This window comes from Porites lutea, chromosome 3 (genome assembly GCF_958299795.1).
Source record: "Porites lutea chromosome 3, jaPorLute2.1, whole genome shotgun sequence".
In the NCBI taxonomy this organism is placed as follows: Eukaryota; Metazoa; Cnidaria; class Anthozoa; order Scleractinia; family Poritidae; genus Porites; species Porites lutea.
Genome location: NC_133203.1, coordinates 46,400,635 through 46,421,259, shown reverse-complemented (window position 1 = coordinate 46,421,259; position 20,625 = coordinate 46,400,635). Strand labels below are relative to the sequence as shown.

Below are 20,625 nucleotides of genomic sequence, written 5' to 3'. Positions count from 1 at the left end.
CGCGGGTCAGTACCTTACGCATCCGCGCAACTATAGCACCGCGGAAGTGGCAGTCATAGATAGCTGTTTCGTCCGTGTTAAAACTCATCAACATGATATGGCCAGCACGGTCACACTTACTGCCATACCTCAGAACTGGTACGTGTGCTTCGGTGCATAATTTGGTTTTGGAGTCCAGAATCCAAGAATATCTTGAACTCCCTTACATGGGGCAAGCAGGCGCTTGGAAGTAATGGGCGCAGGAAAGAACCGAGCGCGCGACGGAGACACTGGTGAGAGGGGAGAGGGAGCGCTCGCGTGTCGCCCTCTCGCGCGTCCGTTATTTCTTGCCCCTAATACTTCCAAGCGCCTGCTACGCAGGCTAGGGCTGTACCATGATTTAATCTGCGTACTCTGTCTTGACCTAGAGAAACATTTTCCCACGGTGGACCCAATAACAATGGGGAGCTGCAGTTATTTCAGCTGTGCGCGATGTTTTTACGTACATTTCCGTTTTCAAAACACTACGAACTTTTAGTTTTAATCCAAGCATCTTAGTGGAAGCGACAAGGATACTGGCTGGTTTTCTAAGATAGCAGGTACATGTACAGTCTAGTTGACTGTGTTTGAAAATGTTAATCTTAACTGTCAACTTTCGTAGGTCCGCATTGGGGACTAACTTTAAAACTCCGTAGGACGCTTTTAATCAAGATGAACAATTTTACACATTTTTGTTACAGAAACCTTTGTTTACAATCTTAAAAAGCGTAAGAACATCCTAATAACACAGCTCAGGCTGGAAGTTTAGCCAATAACCTTGTATTCAATGTGTTTCAAGTGGGAAATCTAGAAGAATTACTTTGATTGGAAAACAACAGTTAATGATTGACTTGACATTAAAGCATGCACTGTTGTCGCTGAAGCTTCCTTGGCTTCCTCTTAGGGTATTAGGTAAAAGTTGTACAGGCTTGCCAACTCCTAATTTTACACGTGTAATTTGAGAACATTTTAATTACCTTTTTGAGGCTAACATCTCCTCAAAATAAGGACGTTAATTCTATCCTCAGCTCAAAGTGTTATAGCCAAAATTGTTTTAAACTGCTTCTCTAGCGCACCGAAACTACACTATTTTTTTGGTCTGGGGAGCTGCTATCATCCACCCTAAGCACCCTATGATGAAACTGGTACAAAAGTGTATTGTGCTAACTTATTTTGCCTCATTTTTCCCATAGAAATTAAATAGACTTCATTTCACTAGTGTTCTACCTAACTTGGATAGCTAAACTATCGGCTACACTATCTTGCGCTCTTTAACCGAGCGCAAAACGGAAGGCATAGCGCGAGAGACGAGCGCCGAACTGGGCAAGCTATGGTTACAAAATTACGCGTGAAAAGACATTATTATAGTCGAGCGCCAGCGCGCAACAATCAAATGTCAATCAAGCAGTTTATGCCAGCGCGCTATTGGCTTATTGTTGATTCGCATCTCGTTCCAATGTTCAAATTGGTTCCCAGTGGCCGTTGGCCCCAGAAATATCCTCCCGAGTAACTGGTCCTCAGTCCTCTGAGCGTTTTCGTTTTTCACGGCCACTAAAAGACTTGTTTGATGGAGAATTCCTACTGGTATGTGAAATGTCAGGGTTTCGTTAAAGACTGGGTTGCCACTTGGGTCTTTTGTAAGAGTTTTCTTCTGCTTTAGTACTCTACTTTCATGAATGAGGGACACTTCAACGTATGCAGCTAGGAAAGAAATTATGCAGGGCCAGTTAGCAAAAATAATAATGATTCCTGCAATATTTTTAATCAAACAATGCAAATTAAGGTGAAGAATGAGCGTTTCAAATTGTTTCAAAAAACGTTAGAAAATAAATATTATTATCATTCGAAGCCAATTTTTCTTTCTTTTCATTGGCCGAGAGACCACCACGTGACCTGCAAATAACTGCCTACAAATAATGGTCTGCTCATGCGCAATGTCGTCCAATTGTGTTTGGTTAATTGTTTGGCTGCAAATAATATTCTGCTCATGCGTAAATGAAACCACGCTTTCTCCTTCTTGCGATCGCTGTTGTGTAAAAATGGCAGATCGCTTCGCTTCCCGAAGATATTAATTAAAAAACAAACTCGCTGATCGAATGATAAAACAATTATTGAACTCAGTCATCTAAACCTCGTCCAATAATTGTTAATTATCTTCCTAACTGTCTGGCCGTAACCTTACTTTATCCTTTTCTTACAAGTTCTTTGTCAAGCAGACAATTGCTAACCAGACTTGACTGTTGGTTCTTTCTACATTAATAAAATCATCCACTTGCCTGGATCCAGTTCTGCTTCTTCAGCTTGCGGAAGATTTCTTGCCCTTATTATTACTATTGTTAGTCGCTCTGTAAGTCTGAGATATCCCAGGGAGATCATGAGTTCTCCAAGAAAACCCGAAGCCTGAAAAATAAACAATTAAAAGATACCTCGAAATAGATTTCCTAGGGAAATGTGCGTGGCAGAGTTATACCAAGACACTCTAGGCCCTATCGAGTTATTTGATAATTTCAATCTAATGGGACGATTGTTTTATAAAACGGTATCACATTATTACACACTAACACATTTGTGTGAGAATGTAATGATCAGTGATGTCTTTTCTTTTTAGAAGTGTAGGGGCACTAATATCCTTATATTTGGGGTTAATATTTCTTTTTATATCCAGCTCCCTCATTTCCAACTTTTGAAGGGGACGCTTGGTGATCTCAGAAAAAATATCCTGCAAACAAACATGGGACGAAAGTAAATACATGACAGCCCGGGGGGGGGGGGAGGTACTCAACAAAATTTTGTTTTTATTTAGTAGATTTATTTAATCGAATCTTACATACTGGCAAATACACTGCTCTTTAGAGTTTTGGCCTCATTGTACCTATTCACAAAAAGGATGATCAATCCAAAGCCGAAAGTTACCGAGGTATGACTTTGCTTTCCGCGCTAGGAAAGCTCTTTCCATCAATCATCCTCTATAAGGGGAAGTTCCGCCCCGAGGTCCAACCCCTTACCGTTTTGCAAACCACTTTTTGCAGTAAGGGTACCCCTTTCACAAACCTGGTATTAATTAGAACTTTGCATCCCTTTCAACTGTTGTAAATGTAGTGACTTTAAAATATGAAATTAAATCGCAAAACGAGAAAGTTTTCTCGTCTTTTTCACCGCCATAAAATGCGTCTGTTAGCCCTTTTGGGCCTGTTTTACAGATCACTGACAACAAATGGCAGATGATTTACCTAACGTTTCTAGACTGTTCACACACCCTCTTTTTTCTCTTCAAAGTCCGTCGAGCACGCGTGATAAAAAATAAAAAGCCTGGAGGATTTATTGACCGCCGGGGCAAGAGGGTAGGGATGGGGGAAGAAGAAAATAGGCGTTTCTTTCTCGCGCTTCGGGCTCGCTCTCGCGCCCTCGCTGGTGTTTTCGAAAAGAACGAAAAGAAAAATAGAACAACATCTGTGTACAGGCTATAACGTTTCATATACCCCGCTACATTCAAAAGTTAACCCCTTCAAAAGTTAACTGGACGGCACAAGAGTGATACACACGTTTGACTGTGGGACGATAAAATTCGTTATAAAAACACCCTGCATTTTTCATAATACCTTTGGAACTGCGTGAATGTCACGGAACAGCAGAATCTCTCTTGACAGACTAAGCCCGCGTGCCTCAAGCTCAGAAAGATGCACGGTGTGGTCGCCAAGGGGTTCGTGTTGTGAGAACCGATCAAAACAACATAACGTCATCTTCAAGCTCTGAACATGCATCTTCTCGTACGCCACCCGGAATTCAAACTTCTCCTTAAATTCAGGACTCTTGCACTGTCTGACGGCTTTTGTCTGGAACGAGCGGTGATTGAGGGGCAGAATTTTGATTGTAACGTAGTAGTTTATATCACCGTTTTCGTTGGAAGGAAGTTCGTGTAACTGAACCTTGTGAATGATCACCATTAGTGTTGACCTGCGCAGAAATACAGAGACCGATTTAAAGGGGCTCAGTCACGCAAGGATATTGCTATTTTAATTCAATTCTGTGCTGATGTCATTACTTAGTACCTTCAACCATACACAAAACCCTCCAGTAGAGATACAGCTATTTCGAGAAAGGTTGTCGGAAAAAGTGCACGCGACAATCCCGAAAGGCATTGTGGGCAGTTTCGAGTTCACTGTGGTTCAAAGAAATTTGAAAGAATGGTACGAGAAACCACGGACATATGTTTGCAAGTGCCAAAGAAAAGCAACAAAAGTAGGTTCGACAGCTACAGTGTAAGGAACAGTGTATGATGATATCACATATTACCTTTCGGTAGTTGAAGAAGATACCAAACAAATTTCATCAGAAGAGCACAAACCATAATGATTTTTTCTTGTGATTTTTGCAGGCATAGCATTAAAACTTGAAAAAGTTACGTTGACACAACTTGTTAAAGTTTAATCCATGTCCATCCTTGCAATCCATTGCAACAGGCGACACAAAACAGTTTCAGTGCCTAAATATGGTCTTAACTAACAAAACTTGACCATTATTTTTGGAATTCAATTGATGCGAGAAACGTTTTATCTTTCTAAAAACATAGCAAAATGCGTGACATAGCTCCTTTAAAAAGCATCATCATGAACTTGGTTTCTACAGACAAGACTTTCGATCCGGGGATATTATTCCCCGGTTTTCACTTCTCTCATTAAAAAATATTTATGAAATGTTTAGTGGCTATTATTTACACTGAGGCCCATGAATTTTGCGATTCAAAGGGACTAAAAATCACACTGCTTACCTTTGAGGATGTGGGGGCCCAAAAGTACCGGCAGAGAAAAAAAAAATAGACTACCTCGTTTTTGCATGTTCCCCCTCTCCCTTACCCTCACATCTTGATTCGAGGCTCACAAGCTACAAAACTTGACAATTACAGACAAAAAAAAACTAGGCTTTTTTGTTTAAGCATTTGGTCAGGAACTTCTGCTTAACAAAGTCTTAAATGCGACTTTAAGGAATTAGGAAACAACAAACAATCAAGTGTAAACATTTTTAACAAAACTTTCTTGCCCAGCAAACATCGAGTTGGTGCCTTTTTCTTCTGGACTTCTGCAAAGGTCTATCATAACAGAAAGTACAGTTACCTCATTGAATCGTATCGTAGAGAAAACTTTATTTTCCCTGCTGATTTGTCAGGTGAGGTGGTGGCAGGTCCTGTTTCTGCTAACTTTTCCTCGCTCTGCAAATAATCTTACACTTGTGTCACATACCACTTTTATATTTTCATAAATTATATTAAAGGAAACTGGCCTCGAGGGCCGCCAAATATAAAAAGCCTCTATCCCCAATAGGCTATTTTCGAGTTTAAAAAACTCTCACTTCAAAACAAGGCTAAGAGCAAAACCTTTATTAGGTAAATGGATTTTACCTGCATGAGTATAAAAATTCATTTTCATTTTAATGCCGGTTTCGCACTTGGCCTCGGTTTGAAACAGAGACTTAGGGCAATTCGAAAATGGCCTATTCCCCTAAGATTTTTTTTTTTAATGACGTTTTCGCTGTCGTCGCCATCATAATTCCTTAAGCTCGCTACTGAGAGAGAGCGGAGGTGGAGTTAAAAACCCTCCCCAAATGGACTTTATTGAAAAGTATTGCCGGCTGATTTGCCAATAAACAAAATTAAATACCCTTTGTAGTTCTTCATACGTTCTGGGCTGTACTGGAATACATTTGGTAGACGCGAATTTCCTTGGATACCACATGGTGAAGTGATCAAGAAAGGATGTTGCCGCCGGCTCATCGTACTCCTTCTTAGTCTTCTGTCGGGCCTTTCTCAGAACGAACTTCATTACAAGGATGATGTACAAGATGATCATGAATGATAGAACGAGGCTGACAATTAAAACAAGCGCTCTGTCGACGATCATGTTCAAGTGATCCGCAGTCCTGAAAAACAAAGGATTCAACTTTCTTTGCAATAGTAACGTAAATCCTTTATCGAGCCCCCCTCTCAAATAATTAGCTCTCCCCCTCTAATAGGCCCTCTTCCCTCCCCCTTATTATTATTATTATTATTATTATTATTATTATTATTATTATTATTATTATTATCATGATCATCATTATTATTATTCACTAATCAATGATAGTCTGTTTTAATCAATCAAAATTAAAACTTCGTGTGGACTGATCCCGAATGGTTTATTTACCAGCTGGAAGTTCGGCATTGTTTTTGATCCTGGGCTGCATGACCTCCAACTTCTTGTACTGGATCTTTTCCACTTTGTATTCTAGTTCCTTAAGTAGAACTGATGCCATCGTCTTTGCTAAATTAAATAACCTCCCTCCTTTCAAATAAGCCCCGCGTCTCTAATAAGCCGCGCCCCCCTCAAATGTGTTTGAAAAAATAACCTCCCGGGGGGTTAATAGAGGATTTACGGTAATTTGCCAGTTCTCACGAAAGCGGGTATTGATGAAGTTGCTACGTCTCAAAAACGTGAAAACGTATTCAATCAAACCTTCCGTAAGCAACTTCCCAAAATACGAAGAGTTAGTGGTCAGCTTACGGAAGTGTGGTTGCTTACGAGACTCGAACCACAATGAGGAAGACAACCGAGCGAATCTAAATTTTGCAAGAAAACTCACTTCATGCAGTTTCTAAATAACGATATGTGTAGTTGTATGTTGTCAGTTAAAGTACATCGCATTCTCCTATTAGTGTAGTTCATACAACTTAAGTGGTCGGTTATAGGAGAATAAAAAACAATGGAAAATTCTAACGCCGTCATCCCCAAATTAAGTGCGGCTTACGAGAGGTGGTCCTTCACAAAAGGTTACATCTGCAGTGATTTCGCTGGGGAAATTTTGGTGATTTGGATAGGTAGTCGCTTACGAGAGGTGGTCTCACATGGAGGTTCGACACTATTTAAGAATTGTTTTTTTCTCAGAGATGTGTTCGTCGAAGAGGGATTTGTAGAAAAAGTCTCCATGGAATTATCGGTTAGCCATCAAAACGGCTAACGAAAAATTTCAACCGCCAATCGTAACAGCTGAAGTCAACCCTCAAAGTTTTAATGGCTATCCGAAAAAACTTTGAGCACTCTAACTTTCCTTCTAGGGATATTATTTGTCTCATGATAGGACCTTGAATTTATATTGCATATCAACGAAAACATTTCTTTTTTACTAAATAATTTTTTTAAACGTGAAGGAAATAATCTTGGGCTCAGAAATTCTGGCGACTTTTTTATTCCTCGATACAACACAACAACTTACAGGAGACATAGCCTAAGATATGTGGGTCCAGTAATATGGTCCAAATTAAGCAAGGATGTAAAAAACGCAGAATCAATTTACAGCTTTAAAAAGAAAATTCGTAAGGTAGATCTTGAAAAAGTAATCACAGAGGGCTGTAAAAACTGCTTCCTATGTTGTACGTATACATAAACGACATTTTCTAGACAAAAAGGACACCTCTTAATCAATAAGTATTATTTTATATGATGAATCCGAACACGTTTTATCGATATTTTTTAGTATGTATATTTTTGTAAATTTTATTCTTTGTAAATATTTTTTTATATTAATTAGTTAGAGCTGATAGTATTTTAATTCAGTGTCCCCTATGAGTAGGCCTTACATGGCCAGCTAGAAGACCTGACACTGAAATAAAGTTTTATCATCATCATCAACATCAAACTAAAAGTTAGCCATAATATAGGTTAAGCCAGGGCTAAAAGCGAAACTCTCGTTAATGTACTTATAGTTTACACAAACAAAACTAAAATTATGTAATTCTAAATGGTGACAAGGTAACAAGATAGGCAAAAAAAACCAGTCAAGACAATAGGTCTAATGAGCAAAAAAACAACTTTGCACGTGCACCACACTTTTTTGTACATTTCTTTGCAGTTCTTTTGCACGACTACAACTTGAAACTTCCTAGTTACACGTTTTATGAAGGAAATAGAGACCTTAAGGAAAGACGTTTTTGAGCGACGCACGTCAACCGGAAGTGAGGCCTTCTCCCTTTTTATATGCCTTGACGCTAACAAACTTGTATTGCTAAGTTTCTTTTCTCTTATAAAGACGATTTACCCCAGAGTTTCAACCAAACCGCTCCCCAATGATGCAAAAAGTCCACTTCCGGTTGACGTCCGTCGCTCAAAAACGCTGTTGCTTAAGCTCCCTATTGTCGTATGTGTTCCACGTTAGTGGAAATTTAGTCGTAAAAAAGACTCGACTTTAACAGCTGTCAATTCGTCTTCATGTGGATGGCCTCAGGATAACTGACAGGTTATTATCATTTACCACTTCCATAGGCTCCTGCCATGCCTTAGTATAGTGCTTGTAGTAAATGTGAAATTCGACATTGGCTTACGTGTATGGGGAGGACGGGCGTACAGACGGTCACGTGATTACCAAAATTTCTCGCATGTATAGAGTGTTTTCACTCACGTGGCCAGCATCTATACAAATTTATTAGAACAAAAGAAAGCGTTTGCATGAGAAAGGAGTTCACCTCCCATAGGACTGGTTTGGGACACCAACATGGCCGCCGTTTCATTGTTTTGGGACACCGATATGGCCGCCGTGACGTCATGTAAAAACACTCTATAGGTTACCATTTTTTCTTACCGATGGTGCTCCGCTGCGCGCGCTTGGCATTCGCGAGAGCTCCGCTATAAAAGGCAAACTATCGTTCACCCTAAAAGCAAACAGCCCATTGAAGCGACTACCTATATATCCAACACACTAAAATTTTCAGTCAAACCTTTTTGTAGTTCCGAATATCTCGACAAAAACTGACCACCTTACCATGCTCTTGAAGGAGCTCTGGACCTTCATAACTTTTTATTTGTTTTTAAAACCTCTTATAGGGCGATCATTTGACACATAGTCAGATCTCTATGTTCGTTGTTTGATACTACCCTACTCCAAGTATACGAAGAACTTTTAATTAGACAACATAAAACAACACTGTACTCATATTTATCAACCATAAAGTAACAGTGTTCGGTTGCCTTATTTTTTTACTGATAAGGCTTTTTAACAGAACGAACTATCACTCGAAAATTAAGAGATCCCTCCAATATTCATATCTTTGTTTTGCTTACGTTTTTAAGTTCTTATTTACACCCTTGATAAGAATAAAAAAAATTGGAGGGCGAAGTGTACTTTAAAAATGCACATAATTATCCCCCTGTTAAGACTTCAGCTCCAAAGACAGACAATGAATGTTTGCTGGGGCAGGCAGCATTTCTTGAACAACATGAATAATAGTGTATCAACTTCTTCACTAAATTATATGTACTATTGTTGAGTTCAAACATGCTGATACGAACTTTGTGTTGAAATTATAAGCTATTTCAGTGATCTCTCGTTAATTTTCAATTTTTGCGAAACTTTGCAAATTCTGCACGGTTCATTAGAAAGTCAAAGTTAATGTTAGTTCAATCGTGTTCAGTTTAGATTTAAAGCTTGTAACAACAAGAAAACAAAAGACGGTTATACGAGAGAGGAGAAGATACTTTTCCATTTAGTTTCGACTTTGTGCAAAATTAAGGCTAGAAGAGCGCTGCAAAACGAGCCTCACGCATAATTACATTTTGTGCAAGAAATTATTGTAAAGGCATATAAAACTTAAGTCGAATACACTTCTCTGAATGCAAATTTCGAAAGCCGATATGAAATGAATAGGGAACTTTTTTTTTATTTTCTACTCGTCAAAGACGTGAATTCTAGAAAATAAAATGTGCTCATCGAAATCAGTATATGAAAAATGCATTTCCCGCCAAAATGAAAACGCGGTGTGGTGTGACATCAGATTTGATCTAATTATTAGCATACTAATAAGGCAGAAGGGACATTCGCAAAGGGTCTCTACTTTATTGATATGTTGTATATGGTGTAAAGATATCTTGAAAATGCAATCAAAAGCATTGGTTTCATTCATCTAACATATTTCATTTTCTGTTTTCTATAGTAAAATGAAGACGTTTTCGATCAACTGCATCTATCCAAGATAAGACAAAGGAACAAAGGCATTATGTAAACAAATGCGTTAATATAAATTTTTTGGTCATTTTACAATTTGGCGTCCCATTTAGCCGACTTTGTAGGATATAAATAAATCAAAGAAAGTACAGCAGAACTTTCTCTGAAAAACTTTATGACACTATATTTCAAGAGAGAAACTTTTTAACAGCGGTTAAATTCTAACTTGCCAGTCACATGGTGTGCAAATGATTTTTCGAATTCTTATCATACAGTTTTCTGATTTTGCCTCTACATTTTCTTGACAGCAAAAAGGCAAAATTTACATGAAGTTTAAGATACTTATGAAGTACAAAAAGAAAAATCAACTTTGCTTTTCCTTCAACGCAACTGAACTTTTTGCGAGCCAATCCATGCAGTACACTAACATGCACTCATGCTTAAGTACAACATTCGTTACCGTTAATGTTTGAAAAAACCGTTTTCAGTTAAAAATTGTTAAATAATGATAATAATTCCCGCTCTTAAACCGGAGAGTAACTTACCTTTTGGAATTTTTAGTCTTTAAATCGTGACTGTCAACCAAATTGTCCACGAGTTGCTCCAATCGGGATATAGATGAACTCTGCACAAGTTAACGAAAGTATCTTAGAGAGGTCAGTCGACCAAGACAGATATTTTTGAATCCTTCACCTTCCTCTTGATCAGTATATTGGCTATTCTATTTTCCAAGCTATGACTTTTTCATGGCAAGCTTGCAAGCAAGCCACTTCTTCCTTGCCCGGCTGCCTACATTTTTTTGGTCCATTAGGCTGGCGCGCTCGACATAAAATGATAATTTCAGGAAAAACCGCGCAGTTTTTTATGCTGCCGTTAAGATGATTTCGCTGTATTGTTTACGTTTGTTAAGAATCACTAAAGCGTGACTTTTGAAGCTTTTGTTCTTAACGTATCAACCGTCAAAAACAGCACTTTGGCAAATAAAAGACGTAGTTTTGATTAATTTCTGGAGCCTCGTACGCGTGGAAGAAAGCGTGGCAGTAACTTAATTGGTTAGACCGCTTACTAGAAAATTAAAAGTTTTTGATCGACTCATTTTTTAGAATAATGTTTCATACTATTCTATGTATTACTTAAACAAGGATTCAAAATCACGCTGAATTCAGGAATATCAAATCAATTTGAGTATTAGACACATACAAACTTACGTCGTTATGGTTCCTCAAGGAGTATCAAATACCATTACCTTAAGCACATGGGAATTGTTGCATCAACGCAATAACATTATTGCAGCGAATCGGCAAAAACTGCATCAGTCTACGGTGAAACCAAGGGTATTACGAGTCCTTAATACAGCAAACGATACCCTTCGCCTCATTTATAGCAAAATATATGGAAAAGAACCTCGATATCAATGGCGAAACCTCGTTTTGCGAACATATTTTTGCCAATCCCTTGGCCCTTCGTTATATCGAGGTTTTTACGTACGTGCAAATCCCGCGCCAAAAATGCAAACTTTTCTTTTAAGACGTATTTTTGCGTTCACTAATATATATCTATTTCTATGAAGAGATCGCTTTCACTTTTGGACGAAAGCAGAAGCATATATGTGTTTCTGACGGAAGCCATGACGCATAAATTTGAATGTATACTTCTACAAACTTAGACGGAGACGTGTGGACATACTTTCGACACAGCCAGTTACATGTAGCTGTCAGGAGAAAAAACACGGCCTCCCAAGGGCACTAAACATTTAAATTGCCGACACCTCTCAAGATCATAAATTTCCCTTCCTTGCTGTGGCGATATTTCGAGAGCAGGCGTAAAATTACGCCCGAATAGCCCATACTATCTGATAGTAGTCCTTATACCATCTGAGACTTGCCTGTAACAGGAGCTAACAGGATGGGTTAACTTTCACGAGAAGCTCAAAAGAAATACTTTTTTTATATGCGTGCATTGCAAGCAACATTTTCCAAACCCAGAATCTAGGTTCACTTTTCGAGTTTCAAGAACTCGGTTTTATTTTCCTTACATGCATCTTGCAATCTGAAAACTATTCCTTCTGGTAGTACAAATGGAGGCAGCCTGTAAACCGGCTATCCTTGGGGAATAAGGCTGAAAAGGCGAGATGTGAGGGGAAGAAATTTAGTAATGGGAAGGGATTTTCTCTCCTATTTCTAACCAGAAGGCCTGATCACAAGCTACGGTAGTCGAGGGTCTCCAAAAGGGTTTTCGGAATTCGGGGTTCGCCTCATTTGAAGGAGAGGATTCGCCGGGATTTTAAAGCAAACTGGTGGCGAGATTCGGGATTGAAAGTATTCACGGGTTGTGGGATGCCGAAAATAACCATCCATATACGGGATTGACCCTATTGAGGATCCTTGTAGTCCAGAAGTAGGATCCCTTAAAACCGAGAAAAAAAAAACAGTAGGAAGTGGAAAGTTTCCTTCGCAAATAAGCGAGAAAATATATAATTTCTTTGTTAGTCTATTGTTCGGCCATTAATCCAGTATTATTTTGGTGGAAATTACTCCTAGTTTCTGTTCGTTTAATTTCCACTTGTAAACAAGACTTGTGAAAGTTGTATTTCTCTGACAATGTCTTCGTTGCGTCCTCTAACAATGAGTTGACATCCGCTCTGGGATCTGTAGAAAAAGAAGAAAGCAAATTTCAGTTTGCCTACGAATCACTTTTGATTCCTCAAGTACAATCAAACCAAGTTACTACAGACAGTAAGGGGGCCGTAGACGGTGTCCGTTTTAACGGAGTGTTCGTATTAAGAGGTTTGAATTAAGAGAAAATGTTAGGGTTTTCTTTCCCCAGGGTCAAAGCAAACTGTCCGTAGTAACGAGTTGTCCGTATTAAGCAGGTGTCCTTTTAGAGGGGGGTCGACTGTACCTCTGACAGATGCAAGTGTCACATTCAATGGAGCCTTCGAGCACTACGAAACCTCCTTGAGGCATTGGCGAAGACTGACTGATTTTGACGGATTTTCCTTGAGTGCGTTGATTATAACTAATAAGTTAAGGTCCTTAAAACCCTGGAAATAAATTCTGATTTTCACTGTTTTTTACATTGCTTCAGAAATTGACAGTCTCATCGTATCAGCAGCAACGGTACAGGACTAGAACAAGTCGTTCACGCACATCGAACATCGTGCGCGCATACCCGAGCGGTTCGCCGAGAGGGTTTGGTGAACTAAATCCCAGTCCTCACTCCTGAATATTTACTTCCGTCTCAGTGGATTCCTATCCTCGCTCGAACTTATTCACTTCCGCTACCGCCCGAATACCTGTTCACACTTGATCACACTACACCAAAGTGTGGCACAGAACCTATCCGATATGTGACTCTCCACTTCGAGATCGGCACGGCGCAGCTTCGCTTCGCTACAGAAATCGCGCTGAAATCCCCTTCTTATGTGTGAACAAGAAGCTATACTCCGTTTTGTGCCAGCGCAAAAGCTACCCGGTACAGCGTGTCCGGGGGACAAACGCGCCTCACCCACAAACGCAGATTGTTAAAGGCTCAGACTTGCAGGCGTCAGCACGTTTTCGATCAACACAACGAATCACAATCTCATAAAGGCTTAATAAAACTTCAACTTGTCAGTAAAAAGCTACCCCCCCCCCCCCCCCCCCGCTCCCCCCAAAAAAGAAACCCTAAATCACTGTCGGGGTGGAAATTGAAATGTACGAGCTCTGAAGAACTTATCAGACGATGAGAAACGCGCTCCAAAGCGTTACAGGTAATTAAGCACATGGTTTGTATCACGACTAGCCTGTTCCAGGCGTTCGGATAGTGGAGTGCGGCGTGAAGGAGTTGTCTTTTTTTGTGCTCACATCTCTTTGAGCAGTCCCCACGATCTGAACGTTTTCACAACTACACCGAGGTTTGCACGCACAGCATGCCTGGAGTCTTATAAATCACAAAAGGATTGGAACAGACTGTTTAGCCTCAACACAGCCAGTGTGAACATAGCCGAAACTTTAACTAACGCAAAAGAGCGACAGATGGCCGGCGACTATATATTAAATTTACATACCTATGACCACGTGAGCTGACATTATTGTCTTGTTTGTTGTAAGTGCCCAGATATGTAGACTATGAACACCAAGCACGTGATCAATATTCGTCAGATCATTTTTGACTTCAGCAAGTCTTATGTTTGAAGGCACTCCTGAAGAAACACGAAATATGAAAAATGCACTGATTAGACATTAAATCATTTTCAAATCAGGTTCATCCCCTCTTCTCCGCCCTATGGCGCAACTACCTGTGGCTAAACGCTCCACCTCTGACACCATGATCTGTGCTTCACACCACTAAGCATCCGTATAGAGCATTTTCACTCACTTGGCCAGCTGGTCTATGCAAATTTGTTGGAACAAAAGAAAGCATTTACATAAGACAGGAGCCCATAAGCCCGGAGCGAGCAACTTCCATGCGCTCGTGTCACGGCGTTTTTGAGGACCAGTTTATTTTTAGAACGGTTTTGGCGCGAATTTTGAATATCTTTAAAATTCAACAAACCAGTCAGCAAAACCTGCAGCCTAAAAATGATGTTTTTTGCCTTTTAATAACGTTTGGTTTTCCTTTTTGATACGTCATACTTCGAATACGCTCATAGACATGGTGGAGATTCTTTTCTTGGGGCAAAAAGTGCCCTAAAATGTGTCTAAAAATAAACTGGTCAGTAAAAACGCCGTCGTGACATAGGCCTAGTATGGGTGTTGCTCGCTCCGGGTTATAGGCTCCTGCATAAGAAAAAGAGTTCAACTCCCAGGGGATTTGTTTGCAACACCAATTTTGCCACCATGACCTCAACTGAAAAGGCTCTATACTTGTTAATATTTACCCGCAATGCTTAGCGTTAAAACAGGATGCCTAATATTTACTCTTACCTTCCAATAAGATATTGATAGAGTCTTTAAGAACACTGAGAGTAGATACAAGAACCACACATGCGCCTAATAGGCTAAGAATTGGATCAGCGATTTCCCACGTCGGCTGCAAAGCAAAGCAAGACAAGTTAGGCAAATTTTTCGAAACGAGAATACAGTAAACAGCGTCAATAAGCGAAAACTGATTCCGTTCTAAACTGCCAGTGAAACTGAAGGGAGGACCAAAACGGCGGATAATCTATAGAGAGACAAGAGAATATAAAGGGTGAGAGAAAAGGGGACAAGCTAGACAAGAGAGTATGTCCCATACTCCCCTACGAGAAAGAATATGAAATACACAGTCATGGAATAAGTGAAGCGTCTGCACATTAGCTTTGTCATCTATCATTTCTTAAGTCATCCTCAGAAGATTGACATTGGAATCGACAAAAGCAATATATATTTAAAGCCAGCGACTTAAATTATTGTAACCACGACAGAGAGAGGCATGGAGCATAGATTGAAAGAGTACATTTATCTTATTTCAATGGACAACGTATAACCAGGTGTGAAGGAGTCTCTGCCTTAAGCCCTAGTCAGACTAGCTAGCAAGCGTTTCCGCGCGATTTTGTTGCTCTTGCTCCAGCTTTGGCAACGAAGCTCGCGCGGAAACATTTACTAGTACGAAAGCTTAAGTCAGACGTCATATGAATAAGAATCAAATTTAGCAAAAAGGTACACACTACCAACTCCGCTCCAACTCCGCGGAATGGCCAGGCAGTACCTTACGCATTCGCACAGCCATATCACACGGGCAGTAACAGCCGTGGACAACTGAATTATGGATAACCAGCTTCGGGTGTACTTACATTGATTTTAATGAGAATTGCACCAACAAGTACGGCAAAACTGTGAAACACGTCTCCCAGAGTGTGAAGAAATGCTGCCCTGACTGTAATGTTTGCTTCGCAGTGATGGTCACCATGATGTGAATGAACGTTCAATAAACAAATAATTCTACAAATGGAAGAAAAACAATGCATTTAATCGAACCCATTAATCAATCAACCAATCAATCTGTAAAAGTTGTAAATATTTTCATTTTAAAAAGACTCATTACAAAATTTATGTTTAGCTTTAACATTTACACGGTTAAGAAAATGTAAATATCCGGCGATCAATGTTGATAAGGGCTAGCCTTGTAGCCATCTTGATAAACACACCCGTATGTCTTAAAAACTTTCACTGCAAGAGGTGGCCAAAGTCAAAATTACACAAATTATTCAAGTTTCATTATGTACAGAGCTGAAAAACAAATAGTACCACAGGAAAGTACTGCTCAGTAGCTTTCATTTGAATGGTCATACTTTAGGATTTCATCCACAGACTCAAAAGTTAGAATCACCTTGTACAGCATAATAAACAGTACCACGGGCAAGTGCTGCTAAGTAGCTTTCATTTATAGGTCACATTTTAGGATTTCATCCACAAACTCAAAAGTTAAAACCACCTAGTACATGACAGTTTTAGATTAGTGTTCGTTAAGAAAGAGTTAATTGTACAGGAAAAATGCAAGAGGAACGTTTACTGTGGCAAAAATGCGTCATTTAAGCTAATTACTTGTCTTATATTCGAACATTTCCTTGCCACCAAAAGGACTTTGGTAATGAGACAGTTAGGATTAGTGCCTATTCAGTGTTAAGACGTACTTACACAATATTAGCACCAAAGGCAAGCGCAGCAGTAAGTATCATTGCATCAGGGTTCACGTGACTATGATGACCGGTGGAACCTGGAAGTAACCTAAGGATTGATTCATGCGCCAGCACTCCGGTCAGCAGCCATAACGTCAGAATAACGGCGCACGCTCCAAGAATTTCTGTGAAAAACGTTTATCGAGCAAGTCATTAATGAAGTAAAAACTAGGTAACCTGTTTTTAATTATCACCTTTATCTTTGTTAAACGCGTGTGCTATTTTCAGTACACTTGCACCGACAAGAAAAATGGTATGAGCATAAAGACTACCGCGCAAATAGGCAGCATAAAACTTCAATTTCTCTAAGCGCTCATAAAAAAGAGCATTTTTAACTTTTAACCGAGTTCGGGTGGCCCGGATGTATGAAGCTGGGTCCCGTCTCCAGTAGGGAATGTAAAATCAGTGTCCTTACTAGTACTTTCGTGCTAAATACATTGACACAGTCGCTATGTGTGTGTCTTGAAATTCACCAGTGGCGGTTGCTACCCTGCGACAATCTTCTTTTGCTAATTTATTAACCATGGTACTCCATGGTGGGCTCTAAAAACCAAATTACACACGCACACCAACCCACCAGTACCTAACGCATTTGCAAAGACATGTCACCGGAGCAGTAGCAGTAATAGACAGCTGCTTCGCTCATCAGATGGCTTAGCTGTCGGATCTTCTAGACGGTCAAAGCCGTTTTTAGATGCCTTAACTGCCTAGGCAAGTGCAAAGCACTCCTTTAAACGCCATTTCCACACAACACATGTGCGGCAATTGCCCTGTTGCACGTACTGGGAGGGCGGATCAGCCTAAAGTGCATTTTTATGTAAGGCTGAGGACTAAGCTTAAGGCCTTTTCGTGAAAAGAATTTAATTCTAATCGAGGATTCAATCACTTTAGTGCGCGTTCCTGGCATGTGTATATTAACAATTACCAGCTCTGTAGTAGCCGTATGTTTTCCTCTGGTTTGGTTTCCATCGTGCTATCCACGAAGCAGCGAGGCTCATTAACAAAGAGTTTAGATCAAAAATCTGATGCAGAGCATCGTTCATGATGGCGAGGCTGTTGGCAATTAAACCACCTGCGTTTGAAAATAACAACAATTTAACGCAAATGCAATCCATTCTATACCCTCTGTTCTCAGCAAGCTTGATAGCTTGTGAAGATGTGCTCTGTGTTTATTCGCAGAGTCCGAGTTTTTGCACCATTAGCTGCCGATTACAAGCACTGAACTTATACATCTTTGTAAGGGATTTTAGGAGGGATTATAAACCGTATTATATCCGAGGGGGGGTTTAAAATCGGACGTGTTTTTTGCGTACAGGTAGATGGGCCTTTTACTGGGGGGCTTATAGCTGTGGGGGGGGGGGCTTTTAACAGGAGGGGCTTATAGCTGGGGGGTTGGGGGGGGCTTATAACAGAGGGGGACTTATAACTGGGGAGCTTATAACCGAGGGGGCTTATAACTGGGGGGGCTTATAAGCGGCAGTTTTACCCTCTGATCTGACTGGTTCGGAACTGTTTGGGAGATGAATTTTGACCCAGTTTCGCAAGCGAAATCGTAATAGCAGTAATAGCCAATCAAAACCTGCAAAAGAGATATGGCTCCTAAAACAGTCCCAAAATACTATTTGACCCGAAACCAACACATGCTCAAACCGCAAACTGCAATATCCTCCTAGGACTGTGAATGTCAACATCGTTCCCAGATTCCTCTCCTACTCTTTCCACGGGCAAGAGAGGGCCCTGGGAACCAGGTTGTGTGAATGCCCTCGTTGTTCCTAGAGCGGCCGCCCCACACAGGATAAACCACTCATGATTGTCAATCCTTAAAACAAATTATCTCAACCTCAATTGGTCTCTTTAACTTTCAAATCTGTGGACGAAAATCTTGTAATGTGTAATGAGGAACCCTTTTTGCAAAACATTTACTTCTCAGGATTTTACAAAACGAAATCTGATATTTTTTGCTTATTTTTTCTTTAGTCACCATTTGGAGTTATTCTCGGTTCCTTCTTCAGTTTATACGACGAAAAACTTTTATCAGGGTTTTTTTTTTTACTATTCTGAGGTGAAAAGGGATGAGCAAACACAGGCAACTGACTTAAGTCTTAAAAATAACAGAGACGTCTTGTTAAACAGCCCAGTAAACTTCTAGCTGTTTACTGATCATCCTTTCATTTTAGTTCTTATACCACATACACAAATGCATATTTTTTAAAAAGAAACATAGTGTTGGGGGAGGTAAAATTTTGGGCGCTCTTTCAAGTTCAAAAATAAGAAGGAGATCAGTACATTATCACAGGCAAGTGCTGATGAATAGCTCTCATAACGAAGCATTTCCTTTAAAAGTCAGGCTAAATGTTTTTAAATTTAAATTTGTTTTAGCCGTGAATTGTCTGTCTTGAAATGTCAAAGATTGCAAATACAGCCATTAACGCTAAAGTTATCCGTTTTTCGCCTATTTCATACCAGCGTGTTGCTTTATGATATCTATAAACCAACAGCCTAAAAAAAGAATAATTTTACGAACAGGTGCTGGAGATACATTTTTCCCATGGTATAAAAATCTTCATTTGTTTGGCATCGAGGCTGTCATTTCGTTATTAGGGGAAACTCTCTAACGATGCATTTGTGACCTTGTCTTAACCTAATTCCCTGTCTATTAACTCAGCAAACGATTTTTAAAAGCGGCTCGGTTTCAACACCTCTTCAGGAGAATTTTAATTCCAACGGCGGTTCTATTTACACTTCCGTTTGCTTGAAAGCTGTTTTAATTCACCGCTTCACTTCGCCTGAAATTTGCGAAGTACCCATCTGGGAAGCCAAAAAGGATTTTCTAACGACAAAATTTCGAAACTTTCTTGGAAGTTGCCTCTATATTTAACTTTTTTTGTTCTTTTGACTATTTTGGAAATCTAATAAAACCATGGGCAAAGGTAAATTCAAGAGTTTTAAATTCACACCAAAGTATTTGTTGATATGAAGTTCCGTGGACCATAACAAGAAAATACCACATATCACAAACCAATTTTGCATATAATTAACTCCTTACGTTGATCGCTAAATTGCTTCCATTTTAAAGGAAGTGTAAACTTCTGTCCATAAAAGATTTACTTTTCGAAACAAATCGCCGTTTCAGTCTGTTCAAAAGATTTTTAAAGTTGACTAATCGATCAGCCAAAAGAAAAGACAACGCACTGATATTTTTAACACAGATGGCAAGTATGGAAATGGTTAGTGTTCATATCGTTCATTCATTATTTCCTTAGAAGTCTGTAATTTTTTTCTTACCTGTAACCTCGCAGATAATAAATAAAACGCAAAACAGACACGCGGTGACCAATCTTCTCTTCGCGTCATTTTCATGTCGATGTTTCTCTTGTCTGACGAACTGGCAGCCTGTTTCTTCATCCGCTTGCGAAAGTTTTGAATATTCGCCTCCAGCCATAGCTTTTCTCTTCATATTCTAATTTACGGTAAATATCATAGTGACTATTTTTCCGGGAGCAAACTCGTGCGCGATTCGTTTCGCGATGTACATGTATGGTTTCCTAGGCACCAGCCGCGATGACATGTGGACCAATCGTATTTCAGAACGCGCGATATTTACCTCAGATGTATCAATAAGGTGTTTTTAAGCAAACGCAGTTTAAAAACCCTTTACGAAGTTTTGTTTTGAATTATCTAACATCTGCAGAAAATAAAACACCACGAAGCGAAGAGAGCCTTATGTTGACACTTGTAATTGTTTTTCTTTTATGCCGTTCAAAAACTCTTTTAAGAGATAAACAAAGGCAATTCTATATTCTTAAAATACTAATGATATCAAAAATGTTAAAATTCAAAAAGTTGTGCTTATAAACTGCTGTTCTTGATACAAGTGTATTTTCAGCTGTTTTATATACTCGACAGCTATGATATAATTTGGCTATCCGTGGTGTAGAAATGTCAAGCTAAATATAAACAAAAGCTCGAAGCTTTAACGAACGTTTTATCATAATACCAAACAA

At 39.6% G+C, this 20,625-nt stretch overlaps 2 protein-coding genes across 2 annotated transcripts; both read right to left on the bottom strand.

The window, feature by feature from the left end:
* Positions 1-406: 406 nt before the first annotated feature.
* Positions 407-10,813, bottom strand: LOC140931273 (synaptotagmin-6-like). The gene is made up of 7 exons (XM_073381042.1): positions 10,675-10,813; positions 10,527-10,606; positions 5,673-5,931; positions 5,130-5,224; positions 3,618-3,972; positions 2,295-2,418; positions 407-1,719 (listed from the first exon to the last, which is right to left on the bottom strand). The coding sequence occupies exons 3-7, from the start codon at positions 5,910-5,912 to the stop codon at positions 1,415-1,417; spliced, it is 1,119 nt and encodes a 372-aa protein (XP_073237143.1). The 5' UTR covers positions 5,913-5,931; positions 10,527-10,606; positions 10,675-10,813; the 3' UTR covers positions 407-1,414.
* A 1,155-nt stretch (positions 10,814-11,968) lies between these two features.
* On the bottom strand, positions 11,969-20,081 carry LOC140929823 (proton-coupled zinc antiporter SLC30A8-like). The gene is made up of 7 exons (XM_073379520.1): positions 19,907-20,081; positions 17,547-17,693; positions 16,581-16,746; positions 15,737-15,884; positions 14,889-14,994; positions 14,030-14,164; positions 11,969-12,629 (listed from the first exon to the last, which is right to left on the bottom strand). Exons 1-7 carry the CDS (start codon positions 20,076-20,078, stop codon positions 12,472-12,474), a joined length of 1,032 nt encoding a protein of 343 aa, XP_073235621.1. The 5' UTR covers positions 20,079-20,081; the 3' UTR covers positions 11,969-12,471.
* Between the last annotated feature and the right edge of the window lie 544 nt (positions 20,082-20,625).

Bases quoted from the DNA above. Each gene is read 5' to 3' on its own strand.
- LOC140931273 (XM_073381042.1), bottom strand. From the start codon at position 5,912: ATGATCGTCGACAGAGCGCTTGTTTTAATTGTCAGCCTCGTTCTATCA. The intron at 5,225-5,672 runs GTATTTAATTTT...GATTATTTGCAG, and splicing joins CGTATGAAGAACTACAAAGG to AGCGAGGAAAAGTTAGCAGA. The intron at 1,720-2,294 runs GCAAGTGGATGA...TTTCTTTCCTAG, and splicing joins AGAAGCAGAACTGGATCCAG to CTGCATACGTTGAAGTGTCC.
- LOC140929823 (XM_073379520.1), bottom strand. From the start codon at position 20,078: ATGAAGAGAAAAGCTATGGCTGGAGGCGAATATTCAAAACTTTCGCAA. The intron at 16,747-17,546 runs GTAATTGTTAAT...CGTTTTTCACAG, and splicing joins ATACGGCTACTACAGAGCTG to AAATTCTTGGAGCGTGCGCC. The intron at 14,165-14,888 runs GTAAGAGTAAAT...GTGTTTCTTCAG, and splicing joins TATCAATATCTTATTGGAAG to GAGTGCCTTCAAACATAAGA.